The sequence below is a fragment of the Coenobita brevimanus genome, chromosome 92 (assembly GCF_032717465.1).
Source record: "Coenobita brevimanus isolate Jiangsu-jjx chromosome 92, ASM3271746v2, whole genome shotgun sequence".
Taxonomy (NCBI): Eukaryota; Metazoa; Arthropoda; class Malacostraca; order Decapoda; family Coenobitidae; genus Coenobita; species Coenobita brevimanus.
The window spans coordinates 17,297,134-17,324,478 of record NC_137045.1 but is presented as its reverse complement, the minus strand read 5'-3'; the positions used below and the strand labels follow the sequence as shown (position 1 = coordinate 17,324,478).

The window sequence follows — 27,345 nt, the reverse complement described above, 5'->3', positions numbered from 1 at the left end:
CAAAGTAATTCATCCAGGTGAAAGAAACATTACAATGGTGTGGTTACATCTGATGCCAAATAAATTAAGATATCGTTCTGTTTCAATAAAACTAGTCTAAAATATCTGATAAAATCTAATCATACATAAATCCTGTAGTAATAATTCATAATTTATTGCATGATATCGTATGTACTTAATATAAATTTCTTATACACATTTCAGCTTTTAATCCCAGTAAACTGACTGATCCCCAGTCGCACTTCCAACATTCATCGATCCCCTATTGACCCCAAACAATTATCGACCCCCTTTTGACCCGCCAGCCATTTTGCAACCCCTGGGGGTTGACACTGACCACTTTGGGGACCCCTGCACCACATGAATATCTGATGTTTGACATACGTCACAGCCTGGCATACCTGGACTATTATGATGTTTGACATATGTCATGGTCCTGAAGGGGTTAGATTAAGAGGTGAAGTCAAGAATACTGAAGACATTAAATCTGAGTGAATGGATAGATGGCTCATGGTACTAGGCATAGATATAAATAGGCCTAGATGCCGCATCGCCCATTCTTTAGTACAGCGGCGATGTGTCTGCGTGGCTGCTATCTTGGAGCAGCCAAGCATGTAATAGTTGTGCTTGTTTTAAAGTGAATTTAGACTATGAAAATGAATGTTGTTGTTGGGGTGGTGTTGGTGCTTATTGTGATGGTGGTGGTAGCTGTTGTTGTGATGATGGTTGTTGTTGATGGTGGTGGTGGTTGTTGTTGTTGTTGTGATGGTGACTTCTTGTTGTGGTGGTGGTTGTTATGGTTGTTGTTGCTGTATTGTTGTTGTGGTGATGGTGGTGGTAGTGGTTGTTGTGGCAGTGGTTTTGTTGTGGTGATGGTGGTTGTTGTGGTTCCTGGTTCATCTGAACCATGAACTCGGTGGACTGAAGGCTTAAGTTTCCCTTCTGCAACCCACATCTTCCTTTTTGGGGAAAGGGAAGTAGCTGAAGAATGCTTGCATAACCAGACAGTTGAGTCGCTAGTGCTATCAGTGCCACCACAGATACATTCACACACTTTCTATACCCCCAAAACAGCAGTGTTTTGGCATTTCTAGGTAAATAAAGGTCAACTTTGCCCATTGGCAGGAAGACATCATCATCTGTCTTGACCATTCCAAGATGGCAGGCGCATCGAAAGTAATGTCAAGCGGCACCTAGGCTTATTTATATCTATGGTACTAGGCCTCTACTGTTACTGGTAGATCTCATATTTCTTACATTTCCTGTTATCATATCTGGATCCAAGACCCAATGATTGGTGGAAATAGTTTTAGGGTAATATGTATAAATTACCCAAAAGTACTAACCTTAACAACCTGTGTTCTAACTTCCGAAGATGAAGCATCATAAACTAACTCTGACAGAAGCTTCTGGAAAATTGTCTTGATGATATGAGAAGGCACTAAGAGCCAGTAGCTGGACAGAATGGAAAACACACCCTGCAAGAAATATGGAGAAAAATTAAATTCCAGTATTTGCATCATCATTGTACATATAAAGTGCTGTATATACAGTATGTTGTTGTTGTTATTGTGTAGCCTTTGGTTAATCTGGACTTAAACAAAACAAACTGCAGAAGTATGGCTACTTCACCCTTATAATCTCCAAAACATATTGTTGAGGTGATACTGAAAAAATATCTGTTGAGAGTGAGGTGCACTACATAAGTGTTCATTCATCATCCATCATCCAATCCTATGTTGGCCCATAAGAAGCATAGAAGCCCAGGGCTAGGGAGTTAGTCCTGACATTTAAGATGAGAGTGACCAGCCTCACTCATCCCTGAGTGGCATTACGTAAGCAATAATCCCCAACCACCCCTTGGATATAAACCTTCACCGGCTCAATCCAACTGGAGCACAATAATTACCCGTTAAACCACCAGGCGCCAAAATTTGGTTACAGGTATATGGTTACCACCCAGCATAGTAAATGGTTTCATGGTGTACAGGAAACCATTTGGCTTGTCACTCAGTGTCGAGTCACTCACAGGCAGAAGGAAGAGGAAAGAATGAAGGAAAGAAAGACAGAAGAGGGAGTGTAAAGTCACCGGTAGGCAGAAGGACAAGGAAAGACAGAGGGAAAGAAAGACAGAAGAGGATGGAAGGAAAGAAGGATGGAGGAGAAGAAAGGGCAGACACCCAAGAGCAACACTACATCAAGTGAGTGGATGGCAAGCACCCCTAATCAACACAAAAATGATTATCTGTGAGCAGCAATTTGTGATGGTACTGAAACTGAACAGGTAAAAAAAAAAAATAATACATGATGCTAGAGCTTCGGGGTTCTTTGGTTGGTGGCCTTCAGGGGAGATGGTGGTTCAATCAGTTGAGAGGTGGCCCGCAGTTCTATCAGACCCAAGTTCAAGTGCCCGCTGAGACAGGGAACAGTTTAAGGAAATTTAGCAGACTTTACTGATTTGTTAACATTGTTGGAAAAACACAGGGACACTGTAGCATTACCCGGAGGACAATTAGGGTGTACTAACCTGATTAATCATAAGATTAATGTGCACCCAGACACACAACCAATTTTCATACCTGCCTATAGAGTCGCACAATCTCAACATACACTTGCAAACCAGGACGTCGATGAAATGTTAAAACTTGGAATTATTGAGCCATCAGTCTCCCCATGGAATGCCCCATTATTTTTCATGCCCAAACGAAATGGAGAAATGAGTGCGGTAGTAGATTTCCATAAACTAAACAATCACACAATCCCAGACCGGTTTCCCAAGCCATTGCTAAGTGACATCCTACAGAATATTGGACCGAAAATAATGTATTTTCTACAATAGATTTACTAAATGGATACTATCAAATTCCATTAGATCAAGAGTCACGTAAATACACTGCCTTTTCCACAAATACAGGACATTACCAATACAGGAGAATGCCAATGGGACTGAAGACAGCACCAGGCACTTTCTAATGCCTGATGAATTACGTATTGTCCGGAATTCTAGGACAAGGAATATTCAGTTATCTTGATGATATAATTGTCGCAACTAACGATATAAGAGAACAACTCCAGAAATTTGACCTACTCTTACAAAAGCTTGGTGATGCTGGTTTAAAAATTGAGCTTTCTAAATGCAAATTTTGCTTGAAGGAAATAAAATTCTTAGGCCACAAACTAAATGCTGAAAGTATTCACACCTCCAATGACAAAACACAGGCAGCAAGAGACTTCCCAGAACCCACTACAATAGACGAAGTTTGACAATTTTTAGCTCTAGCAGGGTATTATACGTCATTTATACAACAGCTCTCGCATATAGCCTTTCCTCTATTCCAGCTACTCAAAAAAGATGCTGTACTCCAATGGGAAGATGAACAAAAACAAGCATTTAACAAATTAAAAGATAAACTTACAAATGCACCATGTTTGGCCTATCCGGATTTCACAGAACCATTTGTTATTTGCACACATGGATCTACAGTAAAAGTCCTGTTATTCGGCAGCTGATTATTCGGCAGATCCGACATTTTGGCAGTTTTGAGAAATAGTCCCATTTACAAAAATCTTTGATTGTTCAGCAGATGTCCGGAATCATCTCGGCAGTCCAGGAAGTGTTATCTGTGACTTGTAGGCCTAATGTTTCATTGCAAGTCTGTATGTTCACTAATTCCTAAACTTTTTCAGATGCAGGTATAGTACTGTATTGATTACAATATTGCACAGTATCATACAGTACAGTAACCACCTCCTCCAAATTAGCGAGGGTTACATTCCAAGCCCCCTCGCTAATTCTTGAAATTCGTTTACATTCCAAGCCCCCTCGCTAATTCTTGAAATTCGTTCATTCTTGACGCCTTCCTGAATGTGACATTTACCAATAATTGCGTAGCCCATGAACCACTGATACTGTAATGCATTACCCATAAATAATGGTGCTTGTTAAATAAGTTTCCCCGTTGTTTTTAGCTGTACGACTGTGACAGCTCTAGTATTTTTATTCCTCAGCATAATGGTGGAAGGGACTGTCCTGTTTAACTAAACCTAACCTAACCGAGTTTAACTGTACCTAATAATTTAACCATACCTAACCTAACCTAAAGTCAGAAAAATACTTAAAAATAAACTGGAGGAATATGAATTGCTAAGGTCTATTTGATGAAAGTTAAACATACATTTAGAGCTCATTCTTTTGTTTGTTTTTATGTTTAATGTGAAAAAGAGAGTATTGATGCAAACAGTAATATATCCCATTAACCCCTTAATAACCTCCGGCACTGAACAACCCTTTACAGTACCGATGTCAGTGATATCAAGTTAGTGTGAGCTATAAAGAAAAATGAACAATTATGGGGAGGGAACGAAGATCACTGGTATGTTTACATGACTCTACGCTACGATTCCAAGCAGTCAGGCGGTCGGTTAATCTCAGATGTTTTCGCCCATTCGGTAAATGCCCCGTAACTTTATCAATTTTTTCGTGACTCATAGCGAATCATAGCATGGGTTTAGGAACCTAAATAACACATTGCTAGGTGAGCCAGACAATTATCTTCACATCTTTAAGTAAAACAAATTGATTTCAGAAGAACGGAAGAAACTTACTCTACGTACTCATAGAGGGATTAAATTTCTTCCATTTTCTTAAAGATGTCAAGATAATCGTCTGACGCACCTAATAATGTGTTATTTAGATTCCTAAACCCATGCTATGATTCAAGGGAGAAGTTACAAAGTTACGGTGCATTTACCAAATGGGCGAAAACATCTGAGATTAACCGACCCTCTGCTTGGAATCGTATTGTAGAGTCGTGTAAACATACCAGTGACCTTCGTTCCCTTCCCATAATTGTTCACAGATTTTTCATAGCTCACTAACTCGACATCGCTGACATCGGTACTGTAAAGGGTTGTTCAATGCCAGAGGTTATTAAGGGGTTAATGGAATACATTACTGTTTGCATCAATACTCTCCCTTTCAAAAAAAAAAAAAAAAAAAAAAAAAAAAAAAAAAAAGTGCAAAATGTACGTTTAACTTTCATCAGAAAGACCTTACCAATTCATATTCCTTCACTTTATTTTATGCAATTTTCCGACTATTTTATTTTGTTTGGAAAAAGTACTGTATACAGCACTAACTCCAAACATATTTGTATTAATATAAGTAGTGATGAGTTCACCAATACAAGTGATGTACTGAGCTGGTAGGTAATATTACGTATCATCTCGGCCATCCAGGAAGTGTTATCTGACTTGTATGCCTACTGTGTCATTACACTTGTTTATGTTCACTAATTTATATATATATATATTTCAGATTCAGGTACAGTACTGTATTGATTGCAGTATTGTACAGTATACAGTACTCTCTCCAAACACAATTGTACTACCATAAGTGGTGATGCCAGTGTTCACCAGTATATTTAAGGTACTGAGTGGGTAGGTTTTTGATTAATCGGCAAATCCAATATCTCAGCATCATCCCGGTCCCATAGATGCCGAATAATGGGACTTTTACTGTATTAAAGGATTAGGGGCTGTATTGATGCAAGAACATAAGAGAGGAAAGAATTAACCAATTGCATTTGCCAGCAGACAAATAAAAGCTGCAGAAAAAAATTATTGCACTATAGACTTAGAGGCGCTTGCAGTGGTTTTTGCATTACAAAAGTTCCGTATTTGGTATATGGTTACGAAATACACTTACTCACCGACCATAAACCGCTAGTGGGTATGTTTAAAGAAAAACTCCTCTCTGGAAGGAGAGCAAGATGGAAATGTACAGTCAAAAACTACAATGTACACATTCATTACATACAAGGCAAAATTAATCTAGTAGCTGATGCATTTTCCAGGAACCCAAAAACAATTCATGTCGCAGCATTAAATCTCAAAGGAAACATCCCAAACAATGATGAAATTGCAAAACCACAAAGACTTGATCCAACATGGTCTAAAGTTATATACAAGTTAGAAAGTGGAGATGACATATAATTACCCAAACTACATGTACCACCAGAAAAATTCACAATAATCAATAATGCCTTATACAGGATCAATCCAGGACTGCAGTTACTACAATATTACTGCAATTACTACAATTATGTAACGACAAACTATATTAACAATTACAATACGTGGTACATGGAATGTAAGAGGAGCGAATGATGAGGTGAAAGAGAGAGAGAGAGAGAGATTGTCCAGGTGCTTGAGGGTGCGAAAGTGGATGTATGTGGAATAACTAAAACAAAATGGAGAGGAGAAAGTGTGAGAGAATGGGAGTATGGATGGGGTATATGTGCAGGAGTAGGTGAGAATGAGAGGGCAAAGGAAGGAGTATGTATAGTTGTGAGTAAAACATGGATGAAGAGCATAAGACAGTATGGATCAGTTGGGTCAAGGATTGTGTGGGTAAAGTTGAAAGTTGGAATACAAATGTGGGCGATTGTGTGTGTGTATGCGCCAACACAAGAACGCGCTAGAAGAGTGAGAGAAGAGTTCTGGACAAATGTAGAAGTGTGCATGGAAAAGTTTGGAAGGAATGAGAGAGTGTTTTTCATCAGTGATATGAATGGTAAAGTTAGGAATGTGAAGGTGGATGGAATAGTTGGTGAGTGGGGTGTGCCTGCTGAGATAGATGAGAATGAGAGTGCATTAGTGGACATTTGTGCTGGGAGGGGGTTGGTGATAGCCAATACCCTCTTCAGGCATAAAATGATCCACAGGTATACATGGCGAGTGATGAGAAGGGTGGGTGGTGAACTGAATGAAAGGAAGGCAATGATTGATTATGTGTGTGTGGATGAAAGGATGCGAAGATGTGTAATGGATGCAAGAGCATATAGAGGTTGGGGGAGTGGACTTTCTGACAACTACTTGGTGGTGGCCAGAATTAGGATTAAAGTAAGATGGAGGAATAGAAGGGAGGAAGGAGTAGTTGCAAGGGGAGTGGAAAGGTTACAAGAGGATGAGAAAAAGGCAGAGTATAAGAGAGAAGTGGAGGAACGATTGGGCAAATATGAATTGGAGCAGATGGGAGACGTGGAAGGTGTGTGTAGGATATTTACAGAAGAAACATGTGCAGCATGTGATGTGGTGTGTGGAAGGAAGAGAAGACGGAGGGGGGTGCAAGGAACAGTGTGGTGGACTGAAGAGGTGAAACAGGCTGTGGCACAAAAGAAGAAAGCATACAATGAATGGATGAGAAATAGGGGCATGGAAGAAGTTGAGAGATGGAAGAGAGAGTTATATGTAGAAAGAAAGAGAGAGGTGAAAAGATTAGTAAGAGAGAGTAAGAAGAGAGTGGATGAGGAATTTGGAAGGAATTTGAGTGTAAAGTGGAGGGACTGCAAGAAAATGTTCTGGAAAGAGGTGAAAAGAGTAAGACAGGGTGGAAGTGAAGTTAGCAGGGGAGTGAAAGATAAAGATGGTAGATTATTAGTGCAGAAGGGAGAAAAAGTGAGCAGATGAAGAGAACACTTTAAGGAATTGTTGAACATAGAGCATGGAAGTAATGCGAGTATAAGTGGCTGGGGAATGGCTGGGAGAAGGAGAGAGGTGAGAAGACAGGAAGAAATCAGTACGATAGAAGTTATGGAAGCAATGAAGAAAGTTAAATCGGAGAAAGCCCCAGGAATTGATGGAGTGTGTGGTGAAATGCTGAAGCATGGGGGAGAGATAGTAGTAGAATGGATGTGAAAGATGTGCAGATTGGCCCGGGAGGAAGGTAGAGTCCCGGAGGATTGGAAGTCAGGTATAATTATTCCCTTGTACAAAGGAAAAGGGGAAAAAGAAGTGTGTGGTAATCATAGGGGCATATGTCTTCTTAGTATAATAAGAAAATTGTATGGTAGGATACTTATTGACAGAGTTAGAGAAAGAACAGAGAAATTAGTTGGAGAAGAACAGGGAGGCTTTAGGAAGAGAAGAGGTTGTGTAGATCAGATATTCAGTCTTAGATCTTTAGTGGAAAAGTTTTTAGAGAAGGGAAAGAAGTTGTATGCGGCTTTCATGGATTTGGAGAAAGCATATGACAGGGTGGATAGACAAGGATTGTGGAAAGTGTTAAGAATATATGGAGTAGATGGGAAGTTGTTGAATCCCGTGAAGAGTATGTACGATGGTGCGAAGGCTGCAGTGCATGTGGATGGTGAACTAAGTGAATTTTTCTCTTTGAAAGTTGGGTTGAAACAGGGATGTGTCATGTCTCCATGGTTGTTCAATATGTACATGTATGGGGTAATGAAAGAGGTACAAGGTAGGGTAGTGGATGTTGGAGTGGCCCTGGTGAGAGAGGATAGTGTTTGGAAACTCCCTGTGCTGTTGTCTGCAGATGATACTGTGTTGTTAAGTGAAGACAAAGGGGAGCTGCAAGGCTTGGTGGATGAGTTTGGGAGAGTGTGAAAGAAAAGGAATCTAAAGGTGAATGTAGGGAAGAGTAAAGTGATGGTCTTTGAGAGAGGTGAAGTCAGTGAATGTACAGCGAGGTTGGATGGTGAGGAATTCGAAAATGTGAGTACGTTTAAGTACTTGGGTAGTGTGATGAGTAAGGATGGAAGTTTGGAGGGTGAAGTGCTTGAGGGGGGTACATCAAGAAAGAATGGTTGCTGGTTCTTTGAAAGCAGTGATAAGAAACAGGGAAGTGAGCATGGAAGTGAAAAAGTTACTACATGACAGTATTGTGATACCAACTCTAACATATGGAAGTGAAACTTGGACGTTGTTGGAAGGACACAAGTCAAGAGTGAGAGCAGTGGAAATGAATTATTTAAGAGGAGCCTGTGGAGTCACATGGAGAGACAGGCTGACGAATGAGGATATAAAGGAGCGTTGTGGTGTGGAAGTGGATATGATAGGAAGCGTTATGAGGAACACACTGAGGTGGTTTGGCCATGTGGAGAGGATGGAGGGTGAAAGACTGACGAAGAGAGTGTATGTGAGTGAGGTGGAGGGGGGAAGAGGGAGGTGGAGGGGGGAAGAGGGAGGGGGAGGCCAAGGATGAGATGGAAGGATGGGGTGGAGAAGTATATGAGAGAGGGGGGTGTGAGTTGGAAGCAGGGCAGTGAAATGGCGGGGGACAGGGCGATTTGGAGGCGATTTGTTTGTGGCCACCCCAAATGGGATTGAGGTGTCTGGCAATAGATAGAGATAGATAGAATACAATTATGTACAACACAATTATTGTTTAACAATTCATACAATGTTAGTACATTCTGTATTACTACAATGTTACTACAATATTACTACAATTATTTTACAGTTCCTACAGTTTTGTACCTACAAACAATATGTACAATAAAAATACAATTATGTAACAATTCAAACAATGTTACTACAATTCTGTATTACCAGAATCATCATACAAGTCAGGTGAAATATTAGACATTACTAAAGGGATAATGCCATATGGAATATAATGACCTAGCAGTACTGCCATGGCACAATTATATACGTACGTCTGTTATGCATACACATTTTACAATCTGTTATACAATATTTTATAATCAATTTAACTATAATGCATATGCTCCATTATGTATACAACTTGTTTAAAATGTATTATGTTTCTATAATATTACTGGATCACTGCAATATTAACATGAATATTATATCTATGCAATATCATAATCAATGTTATGTATTAACAGATTAGCATATGTCAATGATAATTGCTGTAGGAAGATCGCCAGCTGGCGTGACCGAGCGGTCAGGACTCCATATTATAATAATACAACTCACAGTATGATGGATAAATAGATAGATAGATAAATAGTAGATAGGAGCACCAGCCAAGGTGTGGGAATGGGAAATGTGTCACTGAGAGCTGACCAAATGAAATGTGTCTGCATTTCTGTAAGGAATGCCAGAGGGCACCAGAAGCATTACATACAGTACACACAGACACACACAAGCTTCTAGAAACTCTACCTACGGGTTATACACATGACACGAGCCCTCCTAAAGAAGAATGCAGGGATTAGAGAGTCAGAAAGGGGCTGGCCAAAGAACTGAAAGGTTGTGGAGAGACGAAATAAGAAGAGGGGTCAAAGAAGACTTAGCTACTAAATTAAGTTCCTGTGTAATAAATACACTGCTCAACTTAAACTTTCTTTGAAGATAATAAATCAAGAGCAACTCCCTGTATCCATTTTTAACTTCTCCTACCTTCGACTACATGATAACTAGAACCAAATCTCAAGATTAACATATTACAAGCTCAAGATTCACATACATATTGTATGTAACTAAATACATACATATATATATATATATATATATATATATATATATATATATATATATATATATATATATATATATATATATATATATATATATATATATATATATATATATATATATATATATATACAGTATATATGTATATACAGTATATATGTATATACAGTATATATGTATATACAGTATATATATATATATATATATATATATATATATATATATATATATATATATATATATATATATATATATATATATATATATATATATATATATATATATGTGTGTGTGTATATACACACACATATATATATATATATATATATATATATATATATATATGTATATACAGTATATATGTCTGTGTATATATATATATATATATATATATATATATATATATATATACAGTATATATGTGTGTGTGTATATATATATATATATATACAGTACCCTCGCGTCCAACACGGTAATATTGTCATCTTCATCCATATTAGCCGTACCCCCCCATCCCCTTCCTTCCCTCACCTCCTCACCGTCCTAACCATATGACCCGGAAAGGCTGGTTATTCCCAGCGGACAAGTGGACACTCCTCACCTCTCTCTCTCTCTCTCTCAATCACTGCTATATATATATATACAGTACCCTCGCGTCCAACACAGTAATATTGTCATGCATGGGTCACATGTTGGACCAAAAACGTGTTGGACTAACAATAGAGCTTATGGGGAAAAATGAATTATGTCAGCAACCCTAGGAAAAGTCACCCTAAATACCTACCATATACCTATACATATATTGGTACTATTGTAATTATAATAAATGGTACTGAGCTATGAATGATAACTAACCTTTTAGGATAGTGTTAGTGGGCTTGCTGGGAATGGAAGGTGGTATCCAAGGCTGTGGTAGTCCTACTGGGTCCCCGGAGGATGGCTGCTGGCGTCACTAGCGGGTAATGGCTGTTGCTCCTCCTCAACCTCCCTCATAAATCCTTCGAAATCACACTCAGAATCACTGTCTTCGTCCACAGCCATGGAAGGTCCTGCTTCTGCCTGTCCTAGCACTCTGTAATCCTCGGCAAAGGGCATGTTTCTCACACTGTTGCCAGAGCCCCTTCTCCTGACTGTGGAAAGTGATCGCTGTCGCTGACTTGGTAGAGAATAAGGAGAAGCAACTTTGTTTATAAACTGGTACACACGCCGATGAGAAGGGTTTCAAAACGATTGATATTTATTCTAAAATATTAATATGTATTCAGTGTCAGGCTAAATGTTCAATGCTGCAGTACGATACATTCTCTGTCGAGTCGCCTGGGTTTTGGTCACACTGTTTTGTCCGTCGTATCCTCGGCAGGAATCCATCCAGATGAATTCCAAATGCCCGTGGTATTGTCGACAATTTTACCACGTTACCGTTCCGATTTACCATCATATCCTCGGCAAACCTGGTATGAAGTGCCGTGTGATAGCCTTCGGCTGCCAGGATCTTGTCTTGGTTTTTTATTATGGTCCTCACGTTGGCTTCATTCATGTCGTAGGCCTTGGCAATGTCAACTTTCCTCTCCCCTTTCTTCTTCCTCTCGATGCTTTCTATTTTGGTGGCCTGAGGGAGGTGCCGATGCTTCTTGGGGTTCTCAGAAGGCTTCCTAGGCATCGTGAGCAGGGTAAAATGCAATAACAAAGGCAGAAAATGCAGCAAGAAAAAAGCACCTTCCAATGCGAATTATGCGACTGAGTGGCACTGTGACGGGAGAAATTTAAACAAAACATCACGTGACAGCAGAAGCATTTTTAATTGGGCGGCATCACGATCACGTCACGATAGCAGACGGGGAAGGCTACTTGATCAGAAGTTTTCATTGGCTATCATCATCATGGGAGTGTCCAGTATGACCGTGTTGGACCAGAGGTGATCGTGCTAGAGGTGAACTCTGCGGATTTCGCCCACTTCTCGGAGCTCTGTGCATGTTATGCTAACACACTCGTGTTGCAGTAATTAAATCGTATTAAATAATACTAATTATTTGCTCTCCGTGCTGGACGTAAATCGTGCTGGACTAACGCATGTTGGACGCGAGGGTACTGTAAATATATATATATATATATGTATATACACAGTACCCTCGCATCCAAGACAGTAATACTGCAGCATGAGGGTCATATCTAGGACGAAAAATGTCTTGGACCAACACAAGACCTTATGGAAAAAATTAATACTGTCACAAACTCTTCAAAAAGTACCCCTAAAACATCAACCTAGACCTATTTTGGCACAAAAACAAATTTCCTCACCTTGACAGTGTGTATTTCTGAGCTTATCTCCAGCTTAGTATCCTGAGGTAGATGGCAGCGCTTCAAGGGGTTAGCAGACGATTTCCTAGTCATGGTTAAGTAAGGAAGGGCAATAATCTAGGAGCAAACGCTGAGTGCAACACGTGGTAAGTGTGTCCACAATGCTCTGGTGAGAGACAAAATCAAGCTCCACTTGCCCATCACGTGACCAAATGCCAATATTTTATGGACAGCATCTCAACCACGTCGCTCTCCCGGGTGTGGGAACCGTGTTGGACTGGGTGAGACTGTCACAACTGTATTCTCCTCGGATTTGGGCTGTTATGAACCACTGGGTCCGTATTGAACGTATGCAACCACATTACAGTAATATTTTGGATTATTATTTATGTTCTTCGTCTTGGACAAACCCGTCTTGGAGACAGTAGTGAAAGCATCATTGAGTCTGTAATTAAAAATCTGGAAGAGAATCAGCCAAGAGATGATTATAGGAAATTTTTAGAATTGGCCATTGTCTTTCTTGGAGTTGTTCCAGCTCGAGGAGTCTGCTTCATGGCACCTGGGGACAGCACTATGTTCAATGGATCTCTAAAGTGATTTATTCCTTGAAGATCTGGATGTTTCTGGGGCATTCAGGGATCAGAATCTTGAAGATTTTGCCTCAGTCAAAAGTATGACTGTTTGAAATGATGGAGCTTCAAGACACATTTCTCGAAGTTAATCCAAACGTGTGAGAGATCCAGGAGAATTTCAAGGACGCTGCAAAGACTGTCCACGCCATCAAAGTGGTATATGATCATGCTGAATGTGGCATTGCTCTGATTCAAGAATACTGTGGCCTTTTGACAAAGGACAAGTCATAACTTTAGCTCTTATTACAAATCATTGAACACCTCTGGCAGGTTTATCCAAACAGCAAGAAACAGACATCCAAAGGACCCTGTGCCCTACACTAATTCTATTGCATTTCTACAGCCTTTATGACATGTATGTAACATACTGCTGATGAACAGAAATATCAACATAAGCAATTAAGCATGTTATATAATGATAAGAAAATTGTACACAGTGAGTTTCTGAAATTTTAACAAATTTATTTTTGTATTCTTTGCAATGACTAAGCTACCTGTAAATATTGAGCTTCAAGGTTCAAATGTTTTCTCCAAATATTCTTAGATGAAGTGGAAAATTTTTAAGGGGTAAAAAAAAAAAAAAAAAAGAAGAAGAAGAAGAAAGAAAAATAATCTTTTATGCTCCACCCTACAGAAGTGGAATGTTGCATAGGTTAGCTATCAACATGAGTGTTGAGAGATGGTGCACAGTTTTGTTTGATCACAAGAAAGTGGTATGCAATGAATGGAGGGGAAGATATAAAGAAAGACAAAGTGAGAAAGGAGCTTAGAGCAAAACAGTAACTGTGTTATTGCTGCTGTTTAACCAGTTGTCTGGCTGAGCAGACTTGTCAATCACAGGTAAGCAACTGCTTCTGTGGAGCCATCCTACAGGTAAAGTTCAGTACAATCACCTTATAGGGATCCAGCAATCCCTTGTAGAGGACAGAACCTCACCAGGGTCCTTCCACAAGGAAAGGTGAAGGGAAATATGAGGAAGTTTGGCTTCTCATATCCTTTGACTAATGCAAGAAAGCCTTGGTTTAATCACGCTTGTTCTAATCCTGTCCGCAACAAGGAGAGGGCCTATAAAATGTACCTGAGCTATCCCACCCTTGAATCACATAATTTTTATGTTTCTGTCCGGAATCGTCCTAAGTCTGATCTTTGCTCTGCTAAAAATAATTTCATCCGTAACTAATGCTCTCAACTCTCCAACTTGAATTCGTCCCGCTCCTTCTGGCACCTTGCCAAAAACCTTTCTACCAACTTTACCTCATCATCCTTCTATCCTCTTTTCTGCTCTGATGGCTCTGTACCTATTTCTTCTACTGATAAAGCAGATCTCTTCGCTCAGACTTTCTCCCCCAATTCCACCTTAGATGATTCCGGTGCTGTTCCTCAATCATTTCCCCCCTCTGACTTCCTCATGGCTGACATTGAAATTTCTTCAGCTGATGTATTTTCTGCCACCACTGGCCTCAATACTAACAAGGCATATGGGCCTGATGGAGTCCTTCCTGTTGTTCTCAAGAACTGTGCTTCTGTCCTTACACCCTGCCTAGGTAAACTCTTTCATCTTTGTCTATCAACTTGTACCTTTCCATCTTGCTGGAAGTTTGCTCTCATTCAGCCAGTCCCAAAGAAGGGTGACCATTCCCAACCCTCTAACTATCGTCCAATTGCTTTAACATCCTGCATCTCAAAAGTTTTTGAGTCAATTCTTCTATCCATCTATCTATTGCCAGACGCCTCAATCCCGTTTGGGGTGGCCACAAACAAATCGCCTCCAAGTCGCCCTGTCCCCCGCCATTTCACTGCCCTGCTCCCAACTCACATCCCCCTCTCTCATATACCTCTCCACCCCATCCCTCCATCTCATCCTCGGCCTCCCCCTCCCTCTTCCCCCCTCCACCTCACTCACACACACTCTCTTCATCAGTCTTTCACCCTCCATCCTCTCCACATGGCCAAACCACCTCAGTGTGTTCTTCATAATGCTTCCTATCACATCCACTTCCACACCACAACGCTCCTTTATATCCTCATTCGTCAGCCTGTCTCTCCATGTGACTCCACAGGCTCCTCTTAAATAACTCATTTCCACTGCTCTCACTCTTGACTTGTGTCCTTCCAACAACGTCCAAGCTTCACTTCCATATGTTAGAGTTGGTATCACAATACTGTCATGTAGTAACTTTTTCACTTCTTTGCTCACTTCCCTGTTTCTTATCACTGCTTTCAAAGAACAAGCAACCTTTCTTCCCTTTCTGTACCCTTTCAAGCACTTCACCCTCCAAACCTCCATCCTTCCTCATCACACTACCCAAGTACTTAAACGTACTCACATTTTCCAATTCCTCACCATCCAACCTCGCTGTATATTCACTGACTTCACCTCTCTCAAAGACCATCACTTTACTCTTCCCTACATTCACCTTTAGATTCAGTTTCTTACACACTCTCCCAAACTCATCCACCAAGCCTTGCAGCTCCCCTTCGTCTTCACTCAACAACACAGTATCATCTGCAAACAACAGTACAGAGAGTTTCCAAACACTATCCTCTCTCACCAGGGCTACTCCAACATCCACTACCCTACCTTGTACCTCTTTCATTACCCCATACATGTACATATTGAACAACCATAGAGACATGACACATCCCTGTTTCAACCCAACTTTCAAAGAGAAAAATTCACTTAGTTCACCATCCACACGCACTGCAGCCTTCGCACCATCATACATACTCTTCACAGCATTCAACAACTTCCCATCTACTCCATATATTCTTAACACTTTCCACAATCCTTGTCTATCCACCCTGTCATGTGCTTTCTCTAAATCCATGAAAGCCGCATACAACTTCTTCCCCTTCTCTAGAAACTTTTCCACTAAAGATCTAAGACTGAATATCTGATCTACACAACCTCTTCCCTTCCTAAAGCCTCCCTGTTCTTCTCCAACTAATTTCTCTGTTCTTTCTCTAACTCTGTCAATAAGTATCCTACCATACACTTTTCTTATTATACTAAGAAGACAAATGCCCCTATGATTACCACACACTTCTTTTTCCCCTTTTCCTTTGTACAAGGGAATAATTATATCTGACTTCCAATCCTCCGGGATTCTACCTTCTTCCCAGGCCAATCTGCACGTCTTCCACATCCATTCTACTACTATCCCTCCCCCATGCTTCAGCATTTCACCACACACTCCATCAATTCCTGGGGCTTTCCCCGATTTAACTTTCTTCATTGCTTCCACAACTTCTATCCTACTGATTTCTTCCTGTCTTCTCACCTCTCTCCTTCTCCCAGCCATTCCCCAGCCACTTATACTCACATTACTTCCATGCTCTATGTTCAACAATTCCTTGAAGTGTTCTCTCCATCTGCTCACTTTTTCTTCCTTCTCCACTAGTAATCTACCATTTTATCTTTCATTCCCCTGCTAACTTCAGTTCCACCTTGTCTTACTCTTTTCACCTCTTTCCAGAATATTTTCTTAGTCCCTCCACTTTACACTCAAATTCCTTCCAAATTCCTCATCCACTCTCTTCTTACTCTCTCTTACTAATCTTTTCACCTCTCTCTTTCTTTCTACATATAACTCTCTCTTCCGCCTCTCAACTTCTTCCACGCCCCTATTTCTCATCCATTCATTGTATGCTTTCTTCTTTTGTGCCACAGCCTGTTTCACCTCTTCAGTCCACCACACTGTTCCTTGCACCCCCCTCCATCTTCTCTTCCTTCCACACACCACATCACATGCTGCACATGTTTCTTCTGTAAATATCCTATACACACCGTCCACGTCTCCCATCTGCTCCAATTCATATTTGCCCAATCGTTCCTCCACTTCTCTCTTATATTTTGCCTTTTTCTCATCCTCTTGTAACCTTTCCACTCTCCTTGCAACTACTCCTATTCTTAAATGAAAAATTTTAAAGCATCTTTCCTATCACAAGTTTCTTGCTGATCGTCAGTATGGGTTCCGTCAGGGACACTCCACTGGCGATCTTCTCACCTACCTTTCGGACACCTGGTCATCCTCCTTTCGGGACTTTGGTGAAAGCTTTGCCACTGCACTTGACATCTCAAAGGCTTTCGATCGAGTCTGGAATAAATCTTTAATTTCCAAACTGCCCTCTTACGATTTCTATCCTTCTATCTGTGGCTTCATCTCTAGCTTCCTTTCTGGTCATTCTATAGCCGCTGTTGTAGACGACCATCGTTCTTCTCCTGGATCTATCAACAGTGGTGTTCCTCTGGGCTCTGTCCTATCACCAGCTCTCTTCCTTTTATTCATCAATGACCTTTTAAGCTGTACATCTAACACTATCCATTCGTACGCTGATGACTCCACTCTTCGCCTTTCCATTCGGTTCCCACAACATCCATCTCAACAGTTACTTCAACAAACAAGCGATGAGGCTATGGCACACCTTGTCTGACTTGGCTCGTATCTCTGAGTGGGGTAAAAATAATCTTGTTGTTTGTAATGCCTCAAAGACTCAGTTCTTACACCTATCAACCCCACATAATCTTCCGCAGGAGTACCCATTAATGCTTAATAATATTCAGCTTAATCTTGCATGATCCTTGAACATGCTTGGGGTTTCATTCACTCGGGACTTATCTTTTAAAGATCATATTACATCTCTTGTAAAATCTGCTTCCAAGAGATTAGGTGTGCTAGGCCAACTCTGTTCCTTCGTTACACCTGCACAATTGTTGACTCTATACACGGGTTTTATCCGCCTGTGTGGAGTATAGTCGCATGTGTGGGGAGGTTCCCCAGATACAGCTCTTCTCAATAGGGTGGAGTCACAGGTTTTTCATCTCATTAATTCTCCTCCTCTTACTAGCTCCCTCCAACCTCTGTCTCTTCGCCGCACTGTTGCATCTTTATCTCTTTTCTATTGCTACTTCAATGGTCACTGCTCCTCTGAACTGTCTGCATGCATTCCTCCACCTCTACGACGGACGCGTAGCACTCGTCTAGCAGCAAACTCTCATCCCTATTCTGTCCAACTCTCTAATGCAGGAGTTTACCGTTACTCCCGGTCCTTCATTTATGCAACAGGTCAACTCTGGAACTGTCTCCCTCTGTCTGTATTTCCTGCTTCCTACAATCTCCAGTCTTTCAAACGCAGTGTGCCAGACATCTCGAAATGATCGGATCTTGAATTTGGCTCTCTCTTGTATTTTGTTTTTCTCTTGGAGGGAACAGTTATTGAAGGCTCATGGCCTTCGGTTCCTTCTTCCTAGCATAAAAAAGAGAGAGTGAAAAAAAAAGTTGCAGCTGCTCCACCCAGAGTGCAGAGCCACCACATGTAGTGTCCTCATCGATATGAGTGTCCAACTGAAAAACATGAAGGGAAAAAATGGACAAGATAAAAAGACAAATATGGAGTAAGAGTTCATGACCTGGGAAGAGGTGGCTTTAAATAATGTGGAGCATAGAAAAGTATTTGGTTAACGATAGAAAAAGCAGGTGTGGTATTGCAAGAATAGCTATTAAAAAAGGAACAGCAAGAGGGCATGTGAAATTAGAAACAGCTGTGGAAGTAAAGGGGATGAAGACCATGGAGTGGATACGAGAAATTTCATTGAGGGAAAGTGGAAAGACATGAGGGCAAGTAAAAAGATCAATAAACTAACAAAAGAAACTGAAGTTACAATGAAAGTCTAAATTTATGTCTGCTGCATCTTTCTGATTCTGATCTTATGGTAACAAAAAGGAAATGAAGCCATCTGTTGTGTGCCAGAATCCCAAGTCACGAGTAAAACTGCTAAGAAATTGTGTCTGGGTGACGTGACAAATGGCGCAGATTTCAATTTTTGGCCTTCCCAGGGAAATTTACTCAAGCCAGCCATCTGCTGTGACTATACTGTACACACTGCTCTCACATTTTCCTAGAAAGTTTAAAGAGGATGACTTACACCTGCTAACCACTTTTCCTACATAGCATCACAAGTACCTTAATTGCAGTGATGCGGACCAAATGACAAGGGTCAGTAAGAAGGACGGTGATGGCTTGATACTGTCGCTCCATCAGATCCCCACGCTCTTCCTGTGTCAAGGTGGCATCTGAGAGAGGGAAGGCATCACAAAGGAGTCCTGTTGCATTCATCCGCACCAAACCATTGGCAACCTAGAAATACACAAAATCTATCAGTGTAACATGAAAAAACACTTAAAATCACACATATGGGTAAGGTTTAGTGGTTACTGCTGCATCACATACTGCTACACACTAATGATATATATGGTGATGAGGATAATGTGCAACTGTGCAGTGTACACAGTGGTATTTCATTAACTTGAGCTTTGTTGTTCTGAAGGCCACAAAACTTACTAAATTATTCAATGAGCTGGCTGGGATTCAAACTCAGCCCACATGCACACGTTGCATTTGAGCCAAAGAAAGGATCCCCACACTGTCCACGGCAATGAAGGCTTATATAGCCACGCTGCATACTCTTTTCTTTCCCTGGTGATTAATTTGGTGAGCTCTGAACACACACACACATGGTATGGCATCACTGGAGGCCAGCACTGGGGATGCAGGGTGACGGAACCGGTAGCCCATCCCAGAGATGAACAACAGCAAGGATGCTGCCATCTCAGACCAGAAATCCTTCCCAACTGAACCACACTGCCAGCTATGTCACACATCACATCCCACACTGCTGCCAACCAGTATAAAGGCCATATAAAACGTACTAAATCAATCCCCGTACTAGTCAGGATGTGACCTCGGGCCCATGCGCACATCAACCACACACAATTACATTTGGGTCAAAGAAAGGATACCCCACACTCCCTGTGGCAATGTCAGCTTATATAAACCCTATTACACAGACTCTTCACAACAGATAAAGGAGAGAGAGAGAGAGAGAGAGAGAGAGAGAGAGAGGGCAATCATATGATAGCCGTACAGGAGCCAGAATCACCTGTGTGATTTGTGTAAACAGTCTCAGCAAGTGATAAGAGGGTAAATTTCTTGCTCATTTCCTCTCTTATTGAATTTTCTCTTTGAATCCCTCTAAGTCATAACACACCACAGTTTTGCACCATCATTATTGTCAGGAACCAGCTCATGTGCACGATGCAAATTTGTTTTTCCCTTTATCAAAAAATGTGCGATAATGGTATACTGATCCCACTACACATATACCATTTACTAAATAAATATTCTTAAGTACTGTACTATAGGTAGATACTTTATTAACAGTTCATACATTATTTCATCATACAGGTTTGTTATCACCTAGTGACAGATTTGACTAGCGTCAGCGTTAAAGCTTAGCCAGCTCCCACACTAGGATCATGAGGGCAGACTCTTTCAGACTACCGCTGGGACAGGTTCTCTTTATGCAGTTCTGGCCAAGTCCTGTATTTCTCAAGCTGTGTTTAATTCGTTTCGTTTTTGTTTTTAAAGGCTCCAACATGCTTGCATGCGTCGGCCTTGGTCACCTAATGGTGGCTCTCCATGCTGCGCAATCCATTGCACCCTCCCTGTTCAGTCCCTTAACCCTGAGGTCACACTTAATGACCTCATCCCATGTCTTTCTTGGTCTACCCCTCATAACCCCACACCCAATATCAACACTTCTCACCTTCCTCACCCAATTATCATCCCCCATCCTCTCCACATGTCCAAACCATCACACTTAATGACCTCGTCCCATGTCTTTCTCGGTCTACTCCTCATAACCCCACACCCAATATTAACACTTCTCACCTTCCTCACCGAATTATCATCCTCCATCCTCTCCACATGTCCAAACCATCTCAATCTACCTCTCCTCATCACAACACCATTACACTCCAGTCCCATCCTACCTCTCAACTCTTCCATTGTAAACCCAGCCCCCTCAGACCTTGCAAGCAGGGACACACTACACATCCACCTAATCATTGTCATTTCTGTACGTCTCAGCCGGCGAATATCCTCCTCCTTTACTGCCCAGGTCTCACTACCATACAGCATTACACTCCTAATACATGCCACATACAAAGACTCCTTAGCATATGGGGAGTGTCCTCTCAATGTTAGGAGAGGCAACAGCTCCCTGAACTTCTTCTAACCACTTCTTACCCCAGCCACAGAGCTAGCTCCAGCCCCACCTCCAGCACACAACATGTCTCCCAAATAACAAAACTCTTCCACACACTCAAGAGATTCACCAACAAGTTCAATCCTTTCACACCTTACAATCTCCACCTGCTCTCCCTGACACGCCGTACAAATAAAATCAGCATTATCTCGCAGTCTACTTCTGATACCACTACATCTCTTGTGCACCCATTTATCACAAACACAGCACATGATGGAATTACTTCCCACGCCCTTGTGGCAAACTGCACATGGCCACTCTCCCTTGTCTTTGACAGTACCGCCACCAACCTTAGATATCATCACTTTTGTTTTATCTGCATTTAGCCTTAAGCCCTTGTGCCCCATACCATCTCTCCACTTCCTAAACCTTTCCTCTGCCTCCCTTTCATTCTCTGCAATCAACACCAAATCATCAGCATACAACATCTCCCACGTGAGTCTGTTTCTAAAGTCACATGAGAGGGCTTCAAGTACCATGAACATGGAACTCAAAACTGACCCCTGATGCACACCAACATTCACGGAAAACTCATCACTCAAATCTCCATTCACTCTCACCTGGGTGCGAGCACCCACATACATAGCCATAACCACCCTAACTAGCCACTTCAAGCCAAGCTTTCTCATTGCCCACTTCACCACCTCTCTAGGGACTCAGTCAAAGGCCTTTTCCAAATCAACAAAAACAAAATACAGATACCTTCTTCTACCAATATATTTTTCCTGAAGCTGTCGAACAATGAATATGGCATCAGTGGTCCCCCTACCTGGCATAAACCCAAACTGCATCTCATCAATATTCACTCTTTCTCTAATTATACCTTCTAAAACTCTCTCCATTACCTTCATTATCTGATCTAAAAGCTTTATACCTCTATAATTTCCTCTTTCTAGGGCATCACCCTTCCCTTTGTACACAATGACAATTACATACTCCAGCCAATCATCTGGGACCACACACTCATAAATAATCATATTTATCTGGTCAGTGACTAACCTCACCTCTATATCTCCTGAGGCCTTCAACATTTTGGCAGTCAACCCAGACACACCTGATGCCTTCCCCACCTTCCTCCTGCCTGTTGCCTCACTCACAGTAGCAGCATCAATCGAAGGCCAAGGGCCAAACACTGGATCTGCTGGCTGCAAACATTCCCTGTCCCAGTCAAACTCCTCACTGAGTAACAAGCTATAATGCTCTCTCCATGCATCTTTAATATCCTCACTGTTCACCATTACCCTTCCTTCATTATTCTTCACACACTGCTCACCTATAATTTCCCGATTATCCCTCTTCATCTGATTTGCCACCTTAAATATCATATTTTTCCCTTCCCCATGATTTAGGTTGTCAAGTAAAAGTCTCTGTGACTAAGACTTTGCCCTGTATACCTCTCTTCTAGCCCTACGCTTCGCAGCCAAGTATTCCTCCTTGCTACCACCCTTCTTCCATTCTCCTTAACTGCAGCTTCTACACCCTCATCCCACCACCAAGTTACTTTATGTCTTGGTGGGCCTCTTGTCCAACTGCATGTTACATTAGTAACTCTCAAGAGATTGTTCTTGAGGGCTCTGTACTGTTCATTAACGCCTCTGTCTACAGCTCCCTGTTCAGCCACCACTCTCCTCATCTCACCATAGAAGGCATCCCTTACTACTTGGTTTTTCAGCTTCCATATTTTCCTCCTAGGTTCATAAGTCCTCTTTTTTTATCACTTGTTATTTATGCACCATATCACAAATGAATAGTTTGTGCTGCTGCACACACTCCTCACTTCCCATAACTTTAACATCCCTCACTAACCTCCTATCAGGCCTCCTAGCCAGAAAATAATCTATCTTGACTGCTATTTCCCTCAGACTCATACAAAATTAACCTACTTCCTCTGCTGTTTCCTTAACTCTATCAAAAAGCATCCTACCATATACTTTTCCTATTACACTAAGAAGACAAATGCCCCTATAATTACCACACATTTCTTTTTCCCTTTTTCCTTTGTACAGGGGAATATTACACCTGATTTCCAATCCTCCAGGTCTCTAACTTCCTCCCAGACCAATCTGCATATCTTCCATATCCATTCTACTAATATCTCTCCCCCATCCTTCAGCATTTCACATGCTCCATCAATTCCTAGGGCTACTCCCATTTTGATTTTTCTTCACTGCTTCCACCCTACCAATCTCTTCCTCCTTTCTCACCGCCCACCTTCTCCCTGCCATTCCCCAGCCACTTATATTCACATTACTTTCATTCTCTATTTTTCACACTTCCTTAAAGTGTTCTCTCCATCTGCACACTTTTTCTCCCTTCTCCACTATATACATACCATTTTTATCTTTCACTCCCTGACTAACTTCTTTATCACCCTCTCTCTCTTTACCTCTTTCCAGAACATTTTCTTACATTTCCTCCATTTTTCACTCAAATTCTTTCCAAATTCCTCATCCACTCTCTTCTTTCTCTCTTACTAATCTTTTCACCTCTCTACACATAAATGTGTGTATATTTCATTTGTTCCCCAATACATTTTTTTGAAAATAAAATGTTATTCACCTGAGATGTAACTACAGTCTGTTTTCATCTAACTGTTAATTGCTTCTGCACCCCTACCATGTCAGAGAAATTTCATGTTACAGGGACTCTTGAAACTCCCTATTTCCTTCCGCACTCCTGCCCAAAGTCCACTTTTCCCCCCCTTGTGGTACAAAAATTTTTTTATACCCCCCAATTTTAACCTCCTGGAAAGCATTAATATGGTTTTAAAAAATTACAAAAAAAATATTATTACAGTTAAAGGCCACATTTTATTTACCTCATGGGAAGACAAGACAAGATACACTACGTCAGAGGGAGCAGGCAGAATGGGGAGGCTGGCAAGGGCAGGAAGTGTCCTGACTGGCTGGGTAGTTCAAAAACGAGAATGCTGAAGCGTGACTGGCTGGGAGGTAGATGATGTCCACTGGCAAGGCAACACTCCAATGATTCATCTCATCACCACCCGCCCGGTTAAAAAAAAAAAACGCTTTAGCTTCATCAATGGCCGTGTTAGAAGTGATATTGCTTCCAGAAAATTGTACCATGTTAGATCATTCTGCGTCAGGGAAAATCGTGTTAGATGAGGATAGACTGCAGTACTAAAATTATTTACCTTAGGAATGTAGGTCTACATGAAAACAGCTCGAACCCCAGTGTCACTGTTGTTTTTATTCACCCTCTGTACTTTTCACATCCACGTGCCACTGATGAACTATTTTTGAGCTTGAAAATTAGCTCTAACTTCTGAGTTACACTGTGGTTCACCCTTTATCGTTTTTCAGGGATGGAGACAAGGTAACAAGATGACTGTCGCATTGGTACTGTTGAGCTAAACAAAGCGATAAGAGGCATGCTAATAGCCACATAGTGGATGCTCTGTGACGCGGCGTACTCTGTTGCCATATTGTCTGTTGGTCCATTGGGTAATGGACTTACAATGTCCGTTAAATCCGAAGTCCGTTGTTTCAGGGTCTGCATAATCGAGGGTCAACTGTAGATGTAAAGATACAGATACATTTAATAAAATATTCTTAGTGCCTGTAGCTCTTTCTGTGGATAATACAGTAAAACCACGATATAACAGACTTCAGTAGACCGGAATTTGCTTTTATCGGAATCAAGGAGCTACTGAACTAAATTCTTATACAGTAGTCTCTCATTTATATGGACATGCAGCATCTGGACACTGGACCTTAGCTCTACTAAACCATTATCCAAATTTACTTGCTATTATCTAGATGTAAAAGTCCCCAAGAACTTCAGCCAGATAGCTGACATGTTCAAACATTTGTTATCGTGGCCACTAGGCTTGAGCCATGAGCAGGCAGTAGGCTGTGGCCCATAACCAGGGTTAAAATATCCAAAATATCCACCTGCCCTTGTACTGAATGGTCAAAGTTGCGTACTTGTCCTACCACTCCTATTGAACCTCTAGCACCCAAGTAATACGACTGTGACCCACAAGTGGTGTCAGAACATCCGTATACATCCCCACCCAATGTCTAAAGTCACACAGTCACCAGGCTGTCTTTCTTAGCTCCCACAGAGATTGTAACCCAGACAGCAAGCCACGAGTACATGTTCAGTGACAGCGGCTGTCTGCCTCTCTACTGAAAGTCAAAAGTCCACTGGTCACCATGAGTTGTGTTTCCACATGGTCACTTGGAGTCTAACAGACCGCAAGCCACAAGTAAATGTACAGTAAAAGCGCCCGTCCACCTCAGGACAGGAGGAGGAGAATCATGCCCACAGTCTCACTTCTCCCTCCTTTCCATCCCTTCTCTGTGCCCTTCTGCCTCCCCCCCCTCACTCCCTCAGTTCCTACCCTCCTCAGTGGTGATAAAACTGACTTGTGAATTTTTAGATTTTTTGCAAATTATTCAACTACTATTGGTCGTATCGAAATTCCACAAAATCCATGAGAAACCTCATTAAATTCTGCACCTAAACATATGCTTAACTCTTGGAAGGAGCTGGCAAATGGTGGGAAGTTATATGAAGGTAACTTTTACTCCTGAACACTTTATTCTCACTGCTTTTCTATACTTTTACTTACCAGTTTTATGAGTTTTATGTGTTTTTATTAGCTTATCTTATAGTATAAGCACCAGCAGGTATATATATACAGCAATATAACCAATTTCCGGTAGCATATTTGATCGTGGATTTTTTTCTAAGTCCCAGAAGCAATCACTCATCACAGATAACTGATTTTCAAACCGTCTTCAGGTTTTTTGTGAATTTTTGTTGTTTATGCATTGTTTTCTTGATGTTTAGTATATGGATAATCCTATGTGTGTCTTGATGTCTCAAAATAGCAGAATGACCGGGAAACAGTGATAACATTAGGAGGCGTACTGTATATACACTAGTGTATATGTAGAGGGTTTTCTGGAATGTAAGAGGTGCGAATGATGAGATGAAAGAGAGAGAGATTGTCCAGGTGCTTGAGGGTGCGAAAGTTGATGTATGTGGAGTAATTGAAACTAAATGGAGAGGTGAGAGGGTCAGAGAATGGGAGTATGGATGGGGTATATGTGGAGTAGGTGAGAATGAGAGGGCAAAAGAAGGAGTATGTATAGTTGTGAGTAAAACATGGATGAAGAGCATAAGACAGTATGGATCAGTTGGGTCAAAGATTGTGTGGGTAAGATTGAAAGATGGAATACAAATGTGGGCGATTGTGTGTGTGTATGCGCCAATGCAGGATCGTGCAAGCAGAGTGAGAGAAGAGTTCTGGACAAATGTGGAAGTGTGCATGGAAAAGTTTGGAAGGAATCAGAGAGTGTTTTTGATTGGTGACATGAATGGTAAAGTAGGGAATGTGAAAGTGGATGGAATACTTGGTGAGTGGGGTGTGCCTGCTGAGATAGATGAGAATGGCAGTGCATTAGTGCACATTTGTGCTGGGAGGGGGTTGGTGATAGCCAATACCCTCTTCAGGCATAAAATGATCCACAGGTATACATGGCAAATGATGAGAAGGATGGGTGGTGAACTGAATGAAAGGAAGGCAAAGACTGATTGTGTGTGTGTGGATGAAAGGATGCGAAGATGTGTAATGGATGCAAGAGCTTATAGAGGTTCGGGGAGTGGATTTTCTGACCACTACTTGGTGGTGGCCAAAATCAAGATCCAAAAAAGGTGGAGAAATAGAAGAAGGGAAGGACGGAAACAAGGAGTATTTGCAAGGAGTGTGGAAAGGTTACAAGAGGATGAGAAAAAGGCAAAATATAAGAGAGAAGTGAAGGAATGATTGGGCAAATATGAATTCGAGCAGATGGGAGACGTGGAAGGTGTGTGCAGGGTATTCACAGAAGAAATATGTGCAGCATGTGATATGGCGTGTGGGATGAAGAGAAGACGGAGGGGTGTGCAAGGAACAGTTTGGTGGAATGAAGAGGTGAGACAGGCTGTGGCACAAAAGAAGAAAGCATACAATGAATGGATGAGAAATAGGGGCGTGGAAGAAGTTGAGAGACGGAAGAGAGAGTTATATGTAGAAAGAAAGAGAGAGGTGAAAAGATT

At 41.3% G+C, this 27,345-nt stretch overlaps 1 protein-coding gene across 1 annotated transcript in view; it reads right to left on the bottom strand.

The window, feature by feature from the left end:
- LOC145412106 (condensin-2 complex subunit G2-like) overlaps positions 1-27,345 on the bottom strand; it is a 346,602-nt gene that overhangs the window by 238,845 nt on the left and 80,412 nt on the right. The window contains exons 7-8 of the mRNA XM_080282023.1: positions 19,134-19,307; positions 1,347-1,478 (exon numbers count right to left, since the gene is read on the bottom strand). Of these exons, the coding sequence (XP_080138149.1) occupies positions 1,347-1,478; positions 19,134-19,307 (306 nt within the window). The remainder of the gene's footprint in view (positions 1-1,346; positions 1,479-19,133; positions 19,308-27,345) is intronic.